The 21,494-nt window shown below is 39.2% G+C and overlaps 1 protein-coding gene across 9 annotated transcripts in view; it reads right to left on the bottom strand.

Annotated features, from left to right (window-relative positions):
* Positions 1-21,494, bottom strand: part of TMEM63C (transmembrane protein 63C) — a 134,186-nt gene that overhangs the window by 42,366 nt on the left and 70,326 nt on the right. For all 9 annotated transcript variants that reach the window (XR_011970712.1, XR_011970713.1, XM_072624978.1 and 6 more), the window contains 4 exons: positions 20,369-20,406; positions 14,185-14,327; positions 11,935-11,983; positions 8,866-8,974 (listed from right to left, as the gene is read on the bottom strand). Coding sequence is in view for 7 of the 9 variants with exons in the window: in XM_072624978.1 (XP_072481079.1) it covers positions 8,866-8,974; positions 11,935-11,983; positions 14,185-14,327; positions 20,369-20,406 (339 nt within the window). In the remaining 2 variants the exon portion in view is untranslated. The remainder of the gene's footprint in view (positions 1-8,865; positions 8,975-11,934; positions 11,984-14,184; positions 14,328-20,368; positions 20,407-21,494) is intronic.

Below are 21,494 nucleotides of genomic sequence, written 5' to 3'. Positions count from 1 at the left end.
GCTTACCGATGAAATCGTAAAATCTCAGAAATAGAAAGGACCTAATCAAACCCTGACTTCAGTACAGGAAAATTCTGCACAGAAACCTCAGTAAGGGGTTATTTAGCTTCTCCTGGAAGAATTCCAATCATGGACAAATGGACCTCCAATCATGGACAGGTAGAATTCTAATCACTGACAAGTAGCTCTTTAATAATGTACAAGGAAGGGGCCTCCCTGAAATGTCATTAGTCTGGAATTTAACATTGATACCAATCAACCACTCCAGCATATGGACTTTTCTGTTGTTGTTCAGTTATTTTTCAGTCATGTTGACTCTTTGTGACTCCATTTTTTGGGTTTTCTTGGTAAAGATACTGGAATGGTTTGCCATTTCTTTCTCTAACTTACTTTACAGACGAGGAAACTAAGGCAAACAGGGTTATGTGATTTGTCTAGGGTCACATAGCCAGATTTGAACTTAGGAAAATGAGACTTCCTGATTCCAAACCCAGGGCTATATCTAATGAGCCACCTTGCTGCCCATTTGTACTCTATAGTCTAGCAAAACTATGTAACATTCCACAAAGCTTTCCCCCTCTCTACCTCACCATCCATAACTTTTCTTTCTATTTAAATTGATTTTTACCCTTCCTTCTTCCCATTATATATACCCTTTCCCCTGATTTCTACCTGTTACAATCCTACCCATCCTTCAATGTCTGGCTCTAATGTCAACTCCTTCATGAAGCTTTCCACTGCCCCCCCAATTGAATATAAAATTCATTTTAAAAAAATGAATTTTAAAATTTAAAAAACATTTTTCCAGTGCGTACAACGTGAAAGGCGCTATGCTGGGGGTGCTGAGTGGGGACATATAACAAAAAAATCATTTTTCCCTATTCTGAGTTCCAATAGCTCTTTGATGGTGAGTCTTTTATGGTTTTTTAATATTATATAATTTGAAAAAATATTCTGTATTGTATTATGATTCTCATGGCAGTTCCCCCCAAGTTGATTCTTCCTCTTTTATGAGGAATTCAGTACCTGGTGTTTACTTTCTTTTAAACCCCTTACAATCTTGTCTCCTGCCACATCATTCCACCAAAACTGATCTTTCCAAAGTTACTAATGCTCTCTTAACTGCCAAATCCAACATCCTTTTAGAAATCCTCATTCTCCATCTCTCTGCAGCCTTTCTTTGACACTGTTGGTCATCCTTCTCCTCCTTGATAACAGTACCCTCTTCTCTCTGGGTTTTTGGGACACCACTCTATCCTGGTTCCCCTCTTACCTATCAGACTGCTCCTTCTCCTTTGCTGGATCCTCATCTAGATCACAATCTCTAACTGTAAGTGTCCCATAGGGTTCTATCCTGGGCCCTCTTCTCTTCTCCCTCTAAACTACTTCACCTGATGATCTCAAGTCCCATGGATTTAATTGCCATCTCCAGGCTGATGATTCCCACATGAACTGGTCTTGCCCTAATCTCTCTGCTGATCTTTAATCTCACATCTCCAACTGCCTTTCTGAACATCTTGAACTACGTCACGTAGATATCTTAAATTTAACATGTACAAAACCACACTCACTATCTTTCCCCCTAAACCCTCCCTACTTCCTACCTTCTTTCTATCTAACTGTAGAGGGCAACATCATCCTCCTAGTCCCTTAAATTCTCAATCTACGTGTCATCTTAGACTCCTCACTCTCTCTCACCTCTACATTCAATCTGTTGACACAGCCGTTGTGGATTTCACCTTTGTGGCATCTCTCAGATATGCCCCCTTCTGTCCTCTGACATGGCCACCACTTTAGAGCAGGCCCTCATCCCCTCATGCTTGTTGGTGGGTCTGCTTGCTTCATCTTTCTCCTCTCCAATCCATTCTCCATTCAGCCATGAAAGTGATTTTTCTAAAGTGTAGGTCTGTGTCATGCCTACTGTATAAACTCCAGCTGCTCCCTATCACCTCTCAGATCAAGCATAAAATGCTCCATTTGTCATTCAAAGCCCTTCATAGCCTAGCCTCCCCTCCCTACCTTACTCCCCATTATGTACAATGGTCTTCTTGCTGTCTGATGAACCAGAACTTTAGTCATTTTCTCCAGTTATCCCCCATGTCTGGAATGCTCTCTTCATTTCCATCTACTCACTTCCTTGGCTTCCTTTAAGTCTTAACTAAAACCCCATATTCTATAGGAAGGCTTTCCCAACCCCTCTTAATTCTCGTACTCTCAGTTTCTTATTTCCTAATTATCCTGTATATAGTTTGCATACATTTGTTTGCTTGTTGTCTCCTCCATTAGACTGTGAGTGCCTTGAGATCAGGGACTGTCTTTTGCCCCCTCTTTTTGTACCCCCAACATTTAGCATAGTGTCTGGCACATAGTAGACACTTAATACATGTTCGTTGACTGATTAGTTGATCAAGAGCATTGTCTTTCTCCCTTTGGCTTGGAATCTTTATCCTATTCCCTTCCATTTCTTCTAGGAGATATACTATAATGTCATTCCCCCTCTCTCTAATGTTCAGTTTCTCCTTATATACCAGCTCTTTCCCTACTGCCTACAAACATGTCTACATCTCCCCATTCTAAAAATATTCTCACTTGTCCCTACTTCCTCAAGCTATTGTCTTATATTTTTATTTTCCCTTTACAATCAAATTCCCAGAAAAACTGTCTATATTCATTACCTCATTCATTTTTCAATCATTTTTGCAATCTGAAATCTGGCCTCCAGTCTCCAATTCAACTGAAACTTTCCTCCAAAGTTATCAGTGATTTCTTAATTGCTAAATGTAGTGTCCCCTTCTCAGGCTTCATTGTTCTTTACTTCTGCATCATTCAACACTGTTGCCCACTCTCTCTCTCCCTTGGACACTTTCTTCTCTCTAGATTTTTGTGACACTATTCTCTCTTCCTACCTGTCTGTTTCCACAGTTTCCTTTGCTGGCTCATTATTTATGTCCTGCTCCCTAACATTCCCTAACTCTGAATGTATTTAAAGACTCCTTCCTGGGCTCTTGTCTTTTTTTATCCCTATAATCTTAGTGATTTCATCACTTAAGAGGGGATGAATACAAAACTGAAACCTAGTTCAAAATATGTCAGGGAAAGTCAGGATGAGCTGATGTCAGTGAGGAAACTAAAGATAATTTTAAAAGGGTTAAAGTTTTTTTTTTTTAAAAGCTATACTGGAGGAAAAAAGAGGGTCAAAAAAGGAAAGAAGATGATAGAGGTGAATGTGACTGTGATAATGAAAAACAGAAAGAAAACAAAGCTTTTCAATTGCTATTTTCCTTCTTTTTTCTCAGACAATGAGAATGATCATTGGACTAGAAAGGATAGAATAAAAATGGCTAATTGAGAGTCAACACCCTAGATAATTAACTTGGAAGAGAACACCCTCAATATTCCAATGAGTTCAAGACAACCAGCCCAGATGAACTACATTCTTGGGTAGTGAAAATACTGGCAGATATGACTTTTGAGAAGTAATTACTAGTATCCTTTGAGATAGGTCCCATAGGATTGGAGAAGGGCAAATGATCTGATTTTCAAAAAAGGAATTTATGAATTTTAGGCTGGTGAGTTTGCCTTTGATTCTTAGCAAAATTTTACATGTTATGAAAGAGATTGTTAGTGGAAATGTAGAAAAGGAAACAATGATTACAAAAAGCCAGTGTGTGTGTGTGTGTGTGTGTGTGTGTGTGTGTGTGTGTGTATGTGTGCGTGTATGTGTGTGCTCATCTTTCATTGCTGAAGAAGACCATGCCATCAGAGAAATAATGACGTGACTTGCACTTGACTTTGTTTTGAGTGAGGGAGGGCTGTGCAGGCACCAACCTCACTTCTCCTCCAGTGCCATCTGAATCCAGTGACCAGATATTGATCAGGATGACTGGAGATGACCCAGGATGAGGCAATTGGAGTTAAGTGACTTGCCCAAGGTTCACACAGCTAGTGTGAAGTCAAGTGTCTGAGGTGAGATTTTGAACTTAGGTCCTCCTGACTCCTGCACTGGTGCTCTATCACTGTACCACCTAGCTGCCCCTACAAAAAGCCAGTATAGCACCATCAAGAACAGAGCTAAAGTTATTTCCCTTTTATGGAATAAATACCATAGATATATTTTACTTCACCTAGAATTTTATCAGCTGTTATAATGCTAATTATGTTAGTGAGAGTTAAAGATCTTCCCCACCCATTAATGGGTCTGTCCATTGAAGGAAACTTGATTAAGGGAGATTTGTTTTGTGAGAAGGCCCACATCTTTTGTTAATTTCTAATGAGGCACTGATTCTCAAGGATTGTGATGCCCTTTGGGTCTGAAAAATGTGAATATACTCTGAAGTGAGGTTTTGTTTTGGGGTTTACTCATTGGAAGTGTTTGTTTGGCTAGACAAGACTCTGGGTAGCCACCAAGGACACCTCCCCCGCTTTGAAAACTCAGATGTTGGTGTTTCTCTCTCTGGTAACTATATATGTATGTGGTGGTCAGACAGCTATCTGCCTGTTGATCTGTGATGTATTACTTATAGTCAGCCAGTTGGGACCCCTATCTGTTGGTTTTTATTTCTCTGTATTTTTTCTGAAGTTCAGGGTGCTGACTTTTCCCCTTGAACTAAATGAATCATATATGTGCTTGATTAAAGACCCCTCAAAAGTTTCTTTCCTTTTAGAAAAACAGATCTAAGAATCTGTATAGCAGGCCCTCCTGTGTATGTCAGGGTCCTTGTTGTTACAGCTGTTCAGAAAGGATTTGGGGAATTCAGTGAATCAAAAGCTTAGTCTCAGTCAATGATGCCACATAATAGTCAAGGAAGCTAAGCCAATCTTAGGCAACATGAAGAGATGCACATCTAGGAATTAGAAACTGATAGTTTTGCCTTACTTTGCCCTGGTCAGGTCACATCTTCAGTATTGTGCTTAATTCTGAGTGCCCTGCTTTAGGATCTAAATGGATAAACCAGAGAGATTCCAAGGGTCACCTGGATAATGAAGAGCTCAAGTTCATGCTTTATGAAACTAGGCTGAAGGGAGTAGAGATGCTTAGACTAGAGGAAAGTAGACTTTGGGTGACCTGGCTTTTTTCAGATATTTGTTATTTTCAAGAGACACAAAAAGGACTGATAGATGGAAGCAAAGAAGCAAATTTTGATTTACTATAAAGAAATATTTTATAACAATAAAAGTTATCCCAAATAGAATGGATGGTGTCAAGGGAAAATGTGTTTCCTGTTACTTGGAAGTCTTTTTCTTTAAAAGTCTAGATGCCCATTTTTAGGTATAATGTAGCCAGATCCCTTTTCACGTATGGATTGGACCAAATGATTTCTGAGGTCCCTTCAAATTTCTGTAGTACAGAGTAGAAGTGTGGAGTTGCAGAAAGAGCATTGGACTTGGAGTTATGGGGCTTCATGTAAGTTCCAACTACACCACTTAATAGTTGTGTGACCATGAGCAAATCATTTCAGCTCTCAGCCCTTTTCCTCATCTGTAAACTAAGGATAATACTCTCAGTGACTTACCTCACAGGTTTACTATGAGGATCAAATGAAATATACTGTTTTTTGGTTATAAAGTGCTATATAAATGTGAGCTATTAAGCAGTGCCTTTTGTTTGTTGAGTGGTTTCAGTAGTGTCTGACTCTTCATGATCCAATTTGGGGTTTTCTTGGCAAAAATATTGGAGTGGGTTACCATTTCCTTCTCCAGTTCGTTTTACAGATGAGGAATTTGAGGCAAACAGGGTTAAGTAACTTGATCAGAATCACACAGCTAGTTAGTGTCTGAGGTCAGATTTGAACTCAGGAAGATGTGTGTGGGTATCAAAAAAACCAATCAGATTCTATCTCATGAATACTGACTCCATCTTGTGCTGCCACATGTATTCTCCTCCATCTTGTTGTTTTTTCTGTTATTCATCTATGGGAAACTAGATGACATAAGCTATCTATTGTTTCATAAGTGCAGTTGAATGTAATTAATCAACATCTTTCCATTCTATGAAAAGAAGAACCCCAAACCTACTTATTTCCCTCTCCACTCAACTGAAATGCCTTTCATCTTGGAAAGCCCTTAATCTTTTCTCCAGTTAGAAATTAGATTACCTAATTGTGTGTCCTGGTTAACTGTTTTTCTTATAATTAATTGGTCCAATTTGATTAATTTTTTTAAAGCATAAAAATATGCCTCTCTCCGCCTTCAGGGTCCAGTGCCAAAGCAGAGGAAGGTGACTGGTCCCAATTTGTTATTCAATTGGCATGCATAGCTTATGAAATTGATATACTTGGAAGCTTGAACCTTTGTTTCTTCAGTCATTTCACCTTTCTTTTTTGGAAAGCCAATTATGAATCAAGTCTAGAATCTTCTGTCAGACTTTAACTGAGACCTGAAAGAAGCCTGGGAAAGCAGGAGATAGAGAAGAGAAGAGAGAGTAAGTTCTAAGCATAGAGGATAGTCTGTGAAAATGTGGCCTGATTTCAGGGGTGGGGTGGGTGTGGATTTATTAAATGTCAACTATGCGTTAGATGGGGCAGCTAGGTGGCACATTGGATGGAGTGCTGGACTTGGAGTCAGGAAGACTCTTTTTCCTTAGTTACGCCTCAGACACTTACTGTCTTACTAGCTGTGTGACCTTGGGCAAGTCCCTTAACCCTCTTTGCCTCAGTTTTTCATCATGAAAAAATCAGCCGCAGAAGGCAATGGCAAATTGCTTCAGTATTTTTTGTGAAGAAAACCTCAAATGGGGTCATGAAGAGTCAGACTTGACTGAAATGACTCAACAACAATAGCAATAACAAAAAAGCTTGATCCTCACAACTCTAGGAAGCAGGTGCTATCGTTGTCCCTACTTTACAGCTGAATTAACTGAGGCAGAGGGAAATGAAAGTGACTTGGTCTGGGTCACACATCCACTTAAGTAGCTGAGGTCAGACTTGACTTCAGGATTTCCTAACTCCAGAACCAGTGCTCTACCCATTGTGCCACTCAGTTGTTATTTCTGTGATTTCCACAGAAATGATCATTGAACACAATTGGAACTAAAGAGACTGGCAAGAGAGAAACGTTGAGAGAAAAGAGGGCCCAGGCAGCTTTATGAGGATGATCTAGTGAAGGAAAAGAATCAAATGATAAAAGAAAAATAGTTAAGTATCACAGAAACCAAAGGAGGAGAAAGTTTGTAAGAGGAGAGGCTGGGCATTATTGTTAAACATTTCAGATAAGTCAGGAAGGATGAGCACTGGGAAAAGGCCATTGGATTGAACAGTTAAAAGATCAGTAGTAACCTTGTTTCAGGTTTAATCAATAGGTGGAACCAAAAACCAGATTATAAGAGATTGAAAATTAAGTGGAAGGTGAGGCAATGAGTACAACTAACTCTTTCGAGGAGGTGACCATAGAAGGAAGAAATGATATATCTTTAACTCTCCAAGCATGAAGACAGGATTAAGAGGAAGATGGTGATCTGAATGGTATGGAATTCTTTGAAAAAGGAGAAAGAATCACCTGGATGTCAGTTTATTGCTACAACAAGGAGTTGAGTCAGGAAAGACATTTCAGGATAGATGGGTTGAATCTCAAAGGAAGAGAGATTGCTGACTAAGGGTGTTAAAAGAATGCCTAGAAGTTGCAGGGAGGAAAGAGGGCTACACCACCTCTTCTTCTGGTCCCTGTTTCAGAGGACATGAGAAAGATGATCCAGTGCTGCAGAGGGTAGCCAAGTACAGTACTCTCTGGGGAGAACAAACCTAAGAGGATGGAAAGGTGAAGATCTTTTGATCTAAGATAACAGGGGATTTTGTGAATGTAGAGTCAGGATTCCAGAGGATGCAATGAGGGCGTGGCCTATGGAGAAACAAGGACTGAGAAAATTTCTAGAGATAAAATTAGAGGCAAGGGGTAGGATTTTAGACTCTAGATCATTGAGAAATAAGGGTAGTGGGAACTGGGAATTTGTATGCCATATTGTTATGAAATAATTCATGGCTTGTACCATCTAGTTTCCCATGGATGAATAACAGAAAAATAACAAGATGGAAGAGAATACATGTGGCAGCTCAAGATAGAGTTACTGTTCATGAGATAGAATCTGACTGGTTCTTTTGATTTCCAGAACAAATCAACTCCATTTAAGTAATTGGCCTTTACCTCATCAATTGTAGGTACTAAAATAAATGCTTGTTGATTTCACTTGACGCCAGAATCTCTTCTGAGATCCCCATGGAAGACCAGAAATAAGAAGGTGATTAGATCTTCGAGGGCTAACACCCAATACCTGTTCTGGAACCTCATCCAAAGATACAAGAAGCAAGGCCAAGAAATGTCTTAGTTGTGGTGTCAACAATCAGGTTCTGATTCCCAGAAACTCATACATTTAAAGCTGGAAAGGACTTTATAGGTCATCTAGTACAATCCCTTCATTTTATTCATGAAGAAACTGAAGTTCTGAGAGGGAAACTGACTTGCCCAGAGTCACAGGGAGTAAGTGGAAGAGAAAGGTAGTACTTGAATTTAAGTTCTCTGAAATTCAGTGTTCTTTCCACGATGCTCCCAAAGTACATCCAGCAAGGTGAGACTCCAACTCAGAGAGAGCTTAGAGTCCTTTTTAGATCAGGCCTTCTCCCAGAGTGCCCTTTGGATCAGGCACTCCAGAGATAAGACATATATACAGAAAAACATGCTTTATTGTGTATTATTTTTATACTTTTCTGAAACAAAAAATATACAAACTAGGGAAAATAAAGGAAAAGTATAGAACTGAAGGGGAAAAGGTTATCACAGGGGATCAAAGAAAGCTTCATGGAGGAGGTATTTGAATTGGATTTCAAAGAATGAAGAGGATTTCATTCAATATCAGGTATGTTTCCTTCTCTTTACCTTTGTTTCCGTCTTGGGCTTAATTCCTCGACCATGGTGGACCATGAAGCAGAAGGTGATGAGGAAGTACAAAACGGAGAATATACTATGTACCCACAGGACCTTGTCACTGTCAGGAACAAGAAGTAGTCACAATTAGCTCAAGATCATATACTCAACTCCATATATAGAGAATTTAGCTCTTGGTTATATGTTCTTCCTAAATTGAACACTTGAAATATTCTAGCAATTATGATCTTACTTGGTGGGTAGTGCAGAAACCTCATACTCTGAATGGTAAGGCTATGCCAGTCTATCTCTAGGTTTATGGTACTTCAGGCTGGCTGACCAAATTTCCATAATGACAGGTCACTGGGTGGAAAATTTGGGGTTGGAGTCTACTAATTTGATACCATTCCATATTGGTAGAGGGGGAAGACATTAGGAGAAGGGCAGAAGGAGTTCACTGTTGGACTTCCATCTTATGTAAACCCCACCCTTCTCTTCAATCTGGAAAAAGTGAGGACTACCTTCTAGGTCATCTGCCCCAGTATTTCCCCTCTACCATGGCCTCTGAGGTCGCTTCTAGTTCTAGCTACAATCTTCTAGGACATAGGAAAGAACACTGTACTTAGAGTCAGAAGACCTAGGTTAAAGTCCTGATGCTTACTACTTGAGTCACCTTAAGCAAGTCTCTTAACCTCTATGGGCTTCAGTTCCTCAACTGTAAAATGAATTCCTCACTTCCAAAAAGATAAACTCTGAAGTCCCTTTGAGTTCTAAGTCTATGACTATTCAAGCATTTACACTTCAACTCAAATTATCTTTCTAATATATGACCTCTGAGATCTCTTATGACTACTACTACCACCTCATTTCTAAGGACCTTCCCAGCTCTATAAGCCTTTGGACCCTGAAGTCCTTTCGGTCTTGTTGTCCAGTCATTTTCAGTCATGTCTAACTCTTCCTGACCTCATTTGGAGTTTTCTTGGAAGAGATTATGTAATGGTTTGCCATTTCCTTCTCCAGTTCATTTTACAGATGAGAAAATCAAGGCAAACATGGTTGAGTGACTTGCCCAGGGTCACATAGCTAGTAAATGTCTGAGGCCAGATTTGAACACAGGAAGATGAGTCTTCCTGATTCCAGGCCCAGCACCCTATCCACTGTGTTACTTAACTGCTCTTAAAGAAGCCTTATTAAAATATTAAAAGGAAAATCCCACTGAGTAGGTAATACTTTAAAGCAGTTATCAGACAGTAGGTTATCCGAGAACTAGTTAAACAAGAACTGTCCAAGGCAAGTGTCCAGCAACAAGAAAGGGGTGAGACAGTATTCAAGAAGCATTTTTAGCTGTTTCATAATCCTACCTAAGACCAACTGTGTCCCGATGAAAAGAACAGCTGTAGTAAGAAGTGGAATAAACATCTGTACTATTACACTTGCTTTTGTAACCTTTGCCACAAGGTGTCGTTGTCAAGAGCTTTGGAGACAAATGTATGTACTAACAGAAAACCAACCACGATTGAATCACTTGCTAAAAGCTAGTACCAAATTTTATAGTTTTACCACGTTGTGGTGCTATCTGGTTTTGATCCAGTGTTTGAATTTCTTTTGGACCGTGAAAGAGAAAAGGATTGTTTACAACTTAATTCCATACACAATTTGAAGGTTGAAATGAACCCATTTATAGGTAAGATAGACCTCATAATAATAGCTATTGGGCTATTATATAGCACTTTATATTATCTCATTTGATCCTCAAAACAACCTTGTTAGGTAGGTGCCACCATAATCTCTATTTTATAGAGGAAAGAACTGAGGTTGAGAAAGATCAGTCATACAGAGTCACACAACTAACTAGTGCCAGAGGCAGGATTCAAATTCAAGTCTTCCTAACTTCAAGTCCACAACACTATCCACTAGCTGACTTAAATTATTATGTAGGGTTCCTACTGAAGAACTAGAAATACTTGGCTACCAGAACTATAATCATTCATTTAAGTCACCAGAAGAGTTTGTAGATTCACAAAATCCTACAGTACAAAAGCACCTTAGTGTTTGTTTTGTTTAACGTTTACCCAAAGAATGATTTCCCTCTAAAATACGCCCAACAAATTCTTAGTCAGCTTCTTCTTAAATATCTCCAGGTGTTCATTCAGAATGCCTATTCCATTTTAAGACAACTTAAACTGTCAGAAATGTTAATAAAATAATGTTGACTAAAATCTGACTATAATTTCCACCTTTTGGTCTGTTTTGCCTTCTGAAGTCATGCAAAATAAATCGGATTCCTTCATTCCCATGACAGCCTTTTAAATATTTGAAGAGAGCTGTCACCTCTGGTTCCCCTCATACCTTTCTTCTTTCCTACCTCCCCCTCCCAATAAATATGTTCTTTCTTTCATTCTTGAAATCCACTAGTCTTCTGGGGGAGTGTAGGCTTCTGAGCTTCCCTTGTCTAGAAGATTCTATTGTTTCTTTCAACTCTTCTTTGTATGTCATGGTCTCCAATCCTCTTACCATCATGGCCCTCCTCTGGACCACTTCAGTTTTAACAAAATCCCTCTTAAAACATGCTTTCCAGAACTAAATGTCATATTCCAAATGTGGTCTGATCAGGGCATGATACATCAGGACTACCACCTCCCTGATTTTGAACACTACACTTTAGGTAATGTTGTCTAAGAAGCTATTAACTTGGTGTATGAACCCAAAGAGTGTATATTTATCCTCATAAAATCATACCTTGAGTTTTGGCCTGTCATTCTAATCTTCCTAGATCCTGATTCTGTTATCCATCTTATTAGCTCTTTTATCTATCATATTGTTAGGAAGACTTAGGTACAGAAAAGTCAAATAATATGAGCTTTAATAAATCAGTGACATCCTAACTCCCAACTCTGTCCATTAAACTCCACCCACTCCATATGTTTTCCTTCATTTAGAGCTTAGATCTAGGGAAGAACAAACCTCTCTCAACAGCAGATAACTGATGCCCCAGTTGGAGACCAACACAACTGATCTGTTTCCTAGACAATCCCCTCTCCAGGTGAAACAGAAAGGAGGTAAGAAGACTTTGGCACCTACTTTTTGCTGATATTGACAATGGTGGTACGGCCAAAATGACTCTTACGGTCTGAAAAAGAAGAATGTTTGTTAGTAACCTTCCCTCTAGAAATTCGTACATCCCATCTGAATGTCTACACCTTTTTGTATTACCTCCCATGGTCCTACTCTTCATTCTCAGGATCTGTGAACTAGCTCCAGATTTGCTGGCACAGGGACTAGTCCCTTTCTCATATGGCCATAAGAAGAGAAAGGGCAGAGAGATATCAAACTCCACAAGTGAGCTATGAAACTATCCAGTGCAGTTGAGTAAGTTTAAAATGGAATTGGGAACATAAGATAGATGATGTTAATTTATGATTAATCTATAGTCAATATGAGCTCTACAGGAGTTTAACACCACTCAAACAGTCTAACACTCTCCTTTTACAGATGAGGAAATGAAGATCTGAAGAGGAAAAGGGGCTTTCTCAAGATTTCTTGGGTAGTAAGAAGCAGTCAAGATTTGAACCCAGGACCTCTGGATCCAGACCCAGTGCTCTTTCTCATTATACTCTTTTACTCTCTGGAATTGCTGATGGATCTTTCTAGCCTCACACTCTTAGAAGTTGTGCTTCCCCATCTTACGGTCCAATAATAACAATGATAACATAAAACAATATCAAGATAGTAATTAATAACACAAAGTACTTAAAAAACTTAATTAATTTTTTATAATCTTTCTATAATAGAATGTGCCCTGCTAGTCAAGTTCATTTTGTTATTACTATTACTCTGTTTTTAATTATTATTTTCCATTTTCTTACATTTGTATAAAATTAATTATTTTAAGATTTTATATATAAAAGTCTGTGTGGTATAGTGCAGGGGTGGGGAATCTGCAGACTCGAGGTTTCTAGATCCCTGGGTGAGGCCTTTTGACTGAGTTCAAGTTTTACAGAACAGATCCTTTGATTAAGGGGATTTGTTCTGTGAAGTTTGGATTCAGTTCCCCATACCTGGTATAGTGGATAGTGGACTGGCCTTGGCATCAGGAGGAAATCAGTTTAACCCCTTCCTCTAACACACACTGGCTGTGAGACTCCATCCTTGGGCATGTCTATTCACTTTTCACTGCCCCAGGAAGTTTTCTAAGACTATGAGTTACAGACAAATTGATGCTCTGGATTGATGAAGGAAGTTTACATTCTGAGAGTTTGCAACATAAATGAAATCCCAGGTCTTTTTTTAAAAAAAGAATAACTATCTGGGAAAAAAAAATTGGCAATAATAGTAGGACTTATTGGTATAAGTGTTCAATGCACAGGAAGAGTATTATAAAACTTCAGGAAAAATAAATATTTAACTGGCAGAGGAGCAAATGTCGAAGTGCGTAGAAAATGCTATGCATGGTCACGCGTACCTATAATCCCTGCTACTAGGGACGCTGAGTTTGGTGAGCCCAACAGTTTTGAGCTTTATCAGGGCTAAGGCCAATCAAGGGAAAAGTCCAGCACCAATATGGTAAGCCTCGGGGAGACCGAGGTAAGGCCCCCAGGCTGCCTAAGGAAAGGTAAATTGGCTCAGCTCAGAGATGAAAGAGATTAAAGTTTCCATTAGACAAAACAGGTCAGTCAGTAGCAGGATAGGGTACTTGTGAAGAGCCCCATTACATTTCTAGCCTGGGCAAGATAGGGAGACTTAGTCTCAAAAAGGAAAGTGGAAACTGGGGAAAAACTGGTTATTTTCTTGGCAATTGATAGGGTTGCATACATATCAGCTGAACATTATAGAAACAAGGACTTATCCTGTGTTATCCTAATGTGTATTTTATATCTTAGCAACATTGTTATTAAATGTATTTAGCTAATAGTAACTATGTTTTCATATTGGGTTGACACCGGATTCATAGAAGTCATAAAAATAAAATACACTTCCCATTCACACTGCACTTTTACTTTCAAAGTTGCTTCCATTTATCCCTCCAAAGTGGAGGCAGTTTCATTTTTATTATACTTGTGAAATAAGAAGTGGCAGTCATCCCCAAGATACTGATAGGAAAACTGAGGTAACCAAGAGTCAAAAGTAACTTGTCCAACATCAGACAGTAAAATAATGGCAGAGCTAGGGTAAACCATGCCTCTGGACTTCTAACTCAGTGTTCTCCTTACTACACCACACTGCCATAAAAGAGGATCCTTATTCAAGACCTCTCTGATGATTGGAGGGAGCTTTTGGGGGGATTTTTGCCTCCATCCTCTGGAGGCACTGTGGCTTCTGAGCTCCCCTTACCCAGAAGATGCCCAGAGTGATTGAGTGGCAGGATGACAGCCAAGGAGGGCACACAAAGAATGAGGAATAGAAAAATGAGGTGTGTCTGGAAACTGAGGTACATTTTGGCATCATCTCCACACTTTTTAGTCAGCTCCTCTTTCCTAGGGGAGACACAAAAGGACACTTCTCAGAAACTGGAATGGCCAAAAGTTAAGTGCAAAGGAAAGGAGTCATTTATCTTGACAAATCAATAGGTCACTGAAAAGCATTTTTTAATCCTCTGGGGCTGGTTTCAGAAACACTGCTGGGCATTAGAGGGGAGATCTACCCTGAAAGGGGGGCAGTCACAAACAGGCAGAGTTCAACTAAATTCAATCCAACACACATTTATTAAGCAACTCCTACATGGCAGGCACTGTGCTAGGCATTGAGTACGCAAAGACCAAAAAAAAAAAAAAAATTCTTGCTCTCAAGGAGATTATGTACTACTTTTACGTCAAACTAAGAATTTTCTAACAACTGGTGTTATCCTAAAACAGAATGGGCTGCCCCATAAAAATATGAGTTCCCTTTCTTGCTATAGGTGTTTCAGCAGGGATTAAATGAAGTTCTTAGGCACGATGATTCTGTGAACAGAGAATCTTATTACTGAAGAGAGGGGAAGTGTTGGGATGGAACAATGACCTCCACCCCCAAGCTGGTGAGGGCAGCTTCCTGGACAGCCTTCTGTCTGGTAGGCTGAGTATGGATTTGGGTAGAGATAAGATGAGTCAGTTGGGTCAGTCATGTAGTCTTTATTAAGAGCCTATTCTGGTCTGCTAGGAATATAAAGAAATTCAAAAATGGCAAAAATTAGTTCCTGATCTCTAATGAATTTTCTCTTTACTGGGGGTGATAATGTATAAACAACATACATGCAGGACAAATTGGGTGTAATCTCAGAGGGAAGGTAACAAAATTAAGGAGGATTCAGAAAGTCTTGCAGACAGCTGAGACAGGATGGAAACCATCTAGGTGCTAAACTGAGTGGAGCCCAATTTTTAAGTGCTGGATTCTGTCTCAGGTGCCAAGAAATGATTTATGGGAAGACTACGGAATTTATCTTTCAAGATACTGAGGTAGTCCTAGCATATATTCCTGACAATTTCAATTCAATAAGCATTTATTTAGCTCTTGTGACGTGATAGGCACTAAGGAAACAGACATTAAGCACCTACTATGTTCCACTTTAAAAATATTATCTCACTAAGATATGTAAAAAACTAGATATAGTCAAAAATAGACTTGAGGTAGAGATAAGACACATGCAAATTTTTAAAATACAAAGTGTGATATGGTGCACAAAAAGGGCAGCTAAATGGCATAGTGGATAGAGTACCAAGTCTAGAATAAGAAAGACTCATTATATTTTAAAATCTGGCCTGACACTTACTAACTGCGTGACCCTGGGGCCAGTCACTTAACACCCTGTTTGCCTTAGTTTTCTCATCAGTAAAATGATTTTGAGAAGGAAATGGCACACCATTCTACTATCTTTGCCAAGAAAACCCCAGATGGGGTCACAAAGAGGTGGATACCACTGAAATGACTGAACAACAGCCACAGTTCACAAGAAAGATGAAGTCCTAAGCGAGTACTTAAGAAGAAAGGATCACTTTTGTTTGATCATAGAGAAGATACCATGTGAGCGAGGTCCTTGAAATATAGGTGGAATTTTAGTACTCAGTTGGGAACCAGGGAATAAAGAAGAATAATAGAGCCAAGAAGCATTGGAGTTTGGAATTCAATTTGGCTAGAACATAATTCTTATTTAGGGAAGTAGTGATGGAAAGGTAGTGTTGAATCATACTATGGAAGGTCTTTGTTTCCAGGCTAAAGTACCTGTACTTTATTTGAAATTCAATCTTCCATTAAAATACTACTCTGATGCTTTTTTTGGGGTGGGGGCAAGATAGTGACTGTGGGTACTGTAAGGCTCTGAGTTTAGGATGGATGACTGATCACCTATTGTCTAAGGACTAATCTGATTTAAGTTCCAAGATGTCCACAGGCAGGTTGGCCACAGAGTAATGAATCTTTTGATCATAGTAACTCTCAAAGATTACTAATTTTAGATTGGTTGTGTGTTATTAGAGGAGGGAGAATGCACTTGTGAAATTTCAGATTCTTAAGTATTGATAGGCCACAAAACCACTAAGGCTTCTTAGTAGAGAAGTGATTTTTGATCAGAGCTGGGTAAAAAGACTGACCTAACAATGGTGCATAAGAAGAACTGGAGGAAGAAGAAATTGAAGGTGAGAAGATGACTATAATACTCTATTAAGATAGCTAGCTAATGAGTACCTAACCTAGCAATGGGGAGGAAACAGGGAGGATAAGATTGAAAATGGGAAGGAAAAGAAGAGGGCCAAGAACAAAGTTTTAGGCAAAACTTATGCTGATTCTATGAAAAGCGAAAGAGAAGACTGAGAAAGGGGCAAGCAGACACGTAGGAGGAAGAAAAGAGAATGGCAATACTGCAGAAATCAAAGGAAAGGACACATATGGTTGTGACTTAGAATAAACAACTGGGGTATCCATCAATCAGGAAATGGCTGAACAAATTATTGTATATTAAAGCAATGGAATAGTATTACATTACAAGAAATAGTGAAAGAGATGGAGTCAGAGAAACCTGGGAGGATTTATTTGTACCAATGTAAAGTGAGCAGAACCAAAAAGAAGATTTATACAATGACTATTGTAGATTAAATGAAAACTTTGAAAGACTTAATGCAATGACCAAAATAATGACTCTGGAAGACAGATGATGAAACATGTTAATCATCTCTTGGTAGAGAGATATAAACTGAGACGTAAATTTTCAGACACAGCCAGTGTGTGAATCTTGTTTTGTTTGACTATTTTTGTTAGAAGAATGGGATTTTATTGGGGGAAGGGTGGGAGATGAGTGTAGGGGAGTGACTGTCATACAAAAAAGACAAAAAAGAAAAAATCAATGAAACATCAAAAATTAAAAGTGATGGTGATACAGATAAACAGGGCAGTGTTAGTATTATCATGTTGAATAGAAATTTATGGCTTCATATGTAATCTTATTTTTTTGTTCTGCTTTGTATATGGAGGGAATATGGAAAAATATTCATGTTTATTAAGTTCATCATAAAATAATTTTTAAAAAGTTGAAGGAGGTTACCATTCATAGTACTTCTCACACTGTAAGAACATAATGAATGGAAATGGTATCAAAAAGGAGGGAGTGGGCAACATCTTGATTCTGAGTCCTAAAATGCCAAGGATTTCCAAGAACATTCCAGTTTATTTAACCTTATTTATTATAAGCTACAGTGGAGCTGGAAGGATGGATAAGAATGTTTCCATGGAAACCAACATCATGTGAATCAAGTATCAGTGCTCAATGCTACAGAAAAGTTGAGGATGGGAACTGAGAAGAGACAACAGGCTTTGATCATTAGTATGTCATTGGTAATCTTCAAGAGAGGACAGTTCCATTAGAATAGTGGTAGTGGAATCATCAATTACATATGGGTCATCATTGGTATATCAGGACAGCCTTAACAACTAAGAGCTTGGAGAGGGCAAAGACCCCAGGAAGAAAATGACATCCCAAAATAGGTATAGGGATGTTCTGATCTGCTTAGGTATGTAGCATCTGGGGACTCCCTATGCAAAAAGTCAGCTTTAGAATTCAATAGGATTTCACCTCTCACACTGGACACAGGTTTGATCAGCATTACCGTTTATTAAGTGCATACTGCCAGCAACTTAATCCAGGGTCCTCTTCACTCTTGTTTCTATTGTATTGGTGATTCATTGTCTATCAACCACAAAACCCTGGAACTGTTTGCAGACTGCTCACTTCTCATAGTCAATTAGCACCATATGTTTACAACATATTATCACATAAAGGAGGATGTTCTGTGACATAAGGCAAGGAGATTTAATTTCTCAAAGCAACATCCATATATTCTCATTTCCTTACAGTTACTCCTTGTCCTTTTATTTCTCCTAAAACTATTATTTTCACATTTCAGTGTGATCCCAAGTCATTCTTTAAAGGCAGACAAACACAAATGCCCATGGCAAAGAGAATAACTTTGGAATCAAGGGAGGAAAACATGAAGAGGGTTCTGGCTCTGAACCATATGTCCTTATCTCAACAGTCTAGATAGCAAGGACCTAGAGAAATCATGTTTTAAGGGAAACTTTCTGGCAAGGGCAGACTTGTCAATCATCCAGTAATTGGGAAATGCTTACTGCCAGACTATATAAAGGAAAGAAGACATAGTCTCTGTCCTTGACGTATTGACAATTTGAGGTCTAGCGAAAAACACCCTAAGAGGACCAGCAAAGAAAAATACAAAGAAGGGTAAATGTGCTCAGTGTGTTTCTTGTGGAAGAATGACACAAAAGACATTTTTGTAGATGGAGGTCATTTAGAGGACATTTGGGAGAAAGAATGCTTTGAGATGGATTTGAAGGAGAGGAAGAACACAGATAATGGACTGGTAGGAGACAGTCCAAGAAGGGTGCATGCATGTACGAAGACCCAGACTTTATAAAACCACAGAATTTCAGAACTGGAAAGGAATCTCAGAAATCCAGTCTATTTTAAAGATGAGAAAAATGAGGCCCAGAGAGGTGAAGTGATTTGTCCAAGGTGTCACACAGTGGCAGATATAAAAACCCAGGTCTGTGGGTTCCCATTCTAGTGCTTTTTCCAATGTACTATGGTGTTTGCTTGTGTGTATGTATGTGTGTGTGTGTGTATGTTATATAAATATATGTGTGTATGTATATATGTGTATATATATATGTGCATATATGTGTATGTATGTGTGTGTTGGAAGATATAGATAGTAGTACCTGGCTCTGTTTGGCTGGAGTTGAGAACAATGAAAAGTTTTGATAGTGAAAATTGGGGAAGATTCAGAAGTTATTGCTCCAGGGGTTTTAGGAGAGAGTCAAGGATTACAGAGCCAGAAAAGGCTTCAGAGGGTGTCTAGTGCAATCCATTTATCTGAGGATGAATTGATCAGTCAAGAAATGGTTATTAAGTATCTACTGTGTGCCAGGTACCGTGTCTAAGCACTGAGGATACCAAAAAAAAAAAAAAAAAGGCAAAAGACAGTCCCTGCTCTCAAGAAGCTCACAGTCTAATGGGAGAGGTTACATTCAGTTAACTGTACAAACAAGTTAGACAAAGGATAAATTGGAGATAATCCACAGAGGAAGGGCACTGGTATTGAAGGCGGGCTTATAGGTGTGAATCACTTCTACAACAATGCTAGTGAGTGATCTCTGAGTACTATTTCAAGGAAGCTCTCTAACTGTTAGGAGACGTTTTCTTTTATCAAGTTAGAATCTGTCTCTGTATTTTCCATCCATTAGGTCTAGTTATGCCCTCTAGGATCAAGCAGACTAAGCCTGTTTCTTCTCCCACAATGACAATCCTTCTAATGCTTGAAGACAGGGTATCAGACAGTATCATATGTTCTTTCTCCCCTCCCCAGGTCTTCAGAAATGGAAGGGGATGGACACAGGTGAGATTCCTTTTGATGATGGTATTGGAATTGACTAAGGTTAACAGCCTATGGGATGAGAGAAGAAACTGTTATTTCTGAGGGTCTACTGAATGAAGAATGGGATAGGGCAGATAAGTTAATTATGTCCTGCCCAGTAATGCCCAAAGAAGAGAAGGTGCCATAAGCTCCACATAGCTGATCCAGGGTCTAAGGCTTTGAATCACCTCTCCTACTCCCAGAAGTGTGATGGGAAATGTTTAAGAACCACAACATATCTTTAAACTTAATTTGTATTATTAACATTTTCTCTCACTTTCTTAAATTTAAAGAATCAACAAAGCAATAAATCAAACTCTGATTAGTATTGTTGGCTAATTTCCAAAGTATAAACACTCATGCTATATAGTTAACAATCACAATAAATCAAACCCTTATCAGTGTCGTTGGCTAATTTCCAAAGTTTAAGTACTCATGCTATACAGTAAACAATCACAATAAATCAAACTGATTAGATTGTTGGCTAATTTCCAAAGTATATCATACTATATATTTAACAATTATCTCTCCCAAGTGACTCCAGCATAACCCTGCCCACTCCCCTCTTCCCCCACTGCCACATTGTCTTCACCCAGAGCTCAGGGTGCAGAAACACTTACTTCATGCTTACGATGTTGATGAACCAGGAAAAGTAGCCCTGGGGGAGAAAAGGAGAGGAGGAGAGTGAGTAAGCACAGTGCTAGGGGTGTCCTCAGCTCCCAGGTAAGGGGCATGATTCTAGGACCTGGAGAAGCACTAAGAGCATGTGTCCTGACTCGACCCCAGCTAAAACTTCTGTCCACGTGAAGTTGTCAGACGCTGTAAAAACTAATTCATTCAGAGAGGATGTATGAATATGTGTATAAGTGTACACACAAACACACACACACACGCACACGAGGATCACAGGTCTGCAGCTGGAAAAGACCTCAGACACCATTTAATCTGACTTCCTAATTTTAAAAAGGAGGAAATTGTGTCCCAAAGAAGTTAAATGACTAGTTCAGGTCCACATCGGTAGCTGTGTCATCATCAGGCTATGAATCCATGTGTTCTGCCTCCAATTACTGTCCTTTCTCTACACAGCAAGGTGGCAGAGTGGATCAAGTGCAGGCACTGGAGTCAGAAGACTCATTTTCCTGAGTTCAAATCCAGCCTCCAACATTTACTCACTGTGTGATCCTGGGCAAATCACTTAACCCTGTTTGCCTCAGTTTCTTCATCTTTAAAATAAGCTGGAGAAGGAAATGCCAAACCACTCTAGTATCTTTGCCAAGAAAGCCCTCAAAGAGGTCACAGAGAATTGAACATGACTGAAAAAATGACTAAACAACAAATGTGCCAGGCACTGTGCTCAGCACTTCCTACCCCTTGAAGGTTCTGGTCAAGCGTTCCTGGGAGCAAGGCTAACGGGAACCAGTTATCTGTAACTCTGGCAGAGTCAGCCTGTTTTCTCATTTATAAAAGGAAATAAGAGTCTTTGCCTGGTTACTCCCACAGGCTACTTCTGATGACCAAATGAAATAATGGATGTGAAGGTGATTTATGCTGTAGAAATGTGGAATGGAAGTGGTGCTAGGAGTGCAAGGAAACTTCTCTGTTTGACATTTGAAGCCCTTCATTGCCTGACTCACTAGTCTCTATTTTCATGGTTCACTCTGCTTACAAACTGGAGTTCATAAGATCATAGGATTTAAAGCTGGAAAGAGATTTTCGGAGTTAAGTCTGATCTGTTCATTACAAATT

This window comes from Notamacropus eugenii, chromosome 7, assembly GCF_028372415.1.
Source record: "Notamacropus eugenii isolate mMacEug1 chromosome 7, mMacEug1.pri_v2, whole genome shotgun sequence".
NCBI classification, from domain to species: Eukaryota; Metazoa; Chordata; class Mammalia; order Diprotodontia; family Macropodidae; genus Notamacropus; species Notamacropus eugenii.
This window is presented reverse-complemented; position numbering and strand designations above follow the sequence as displayed.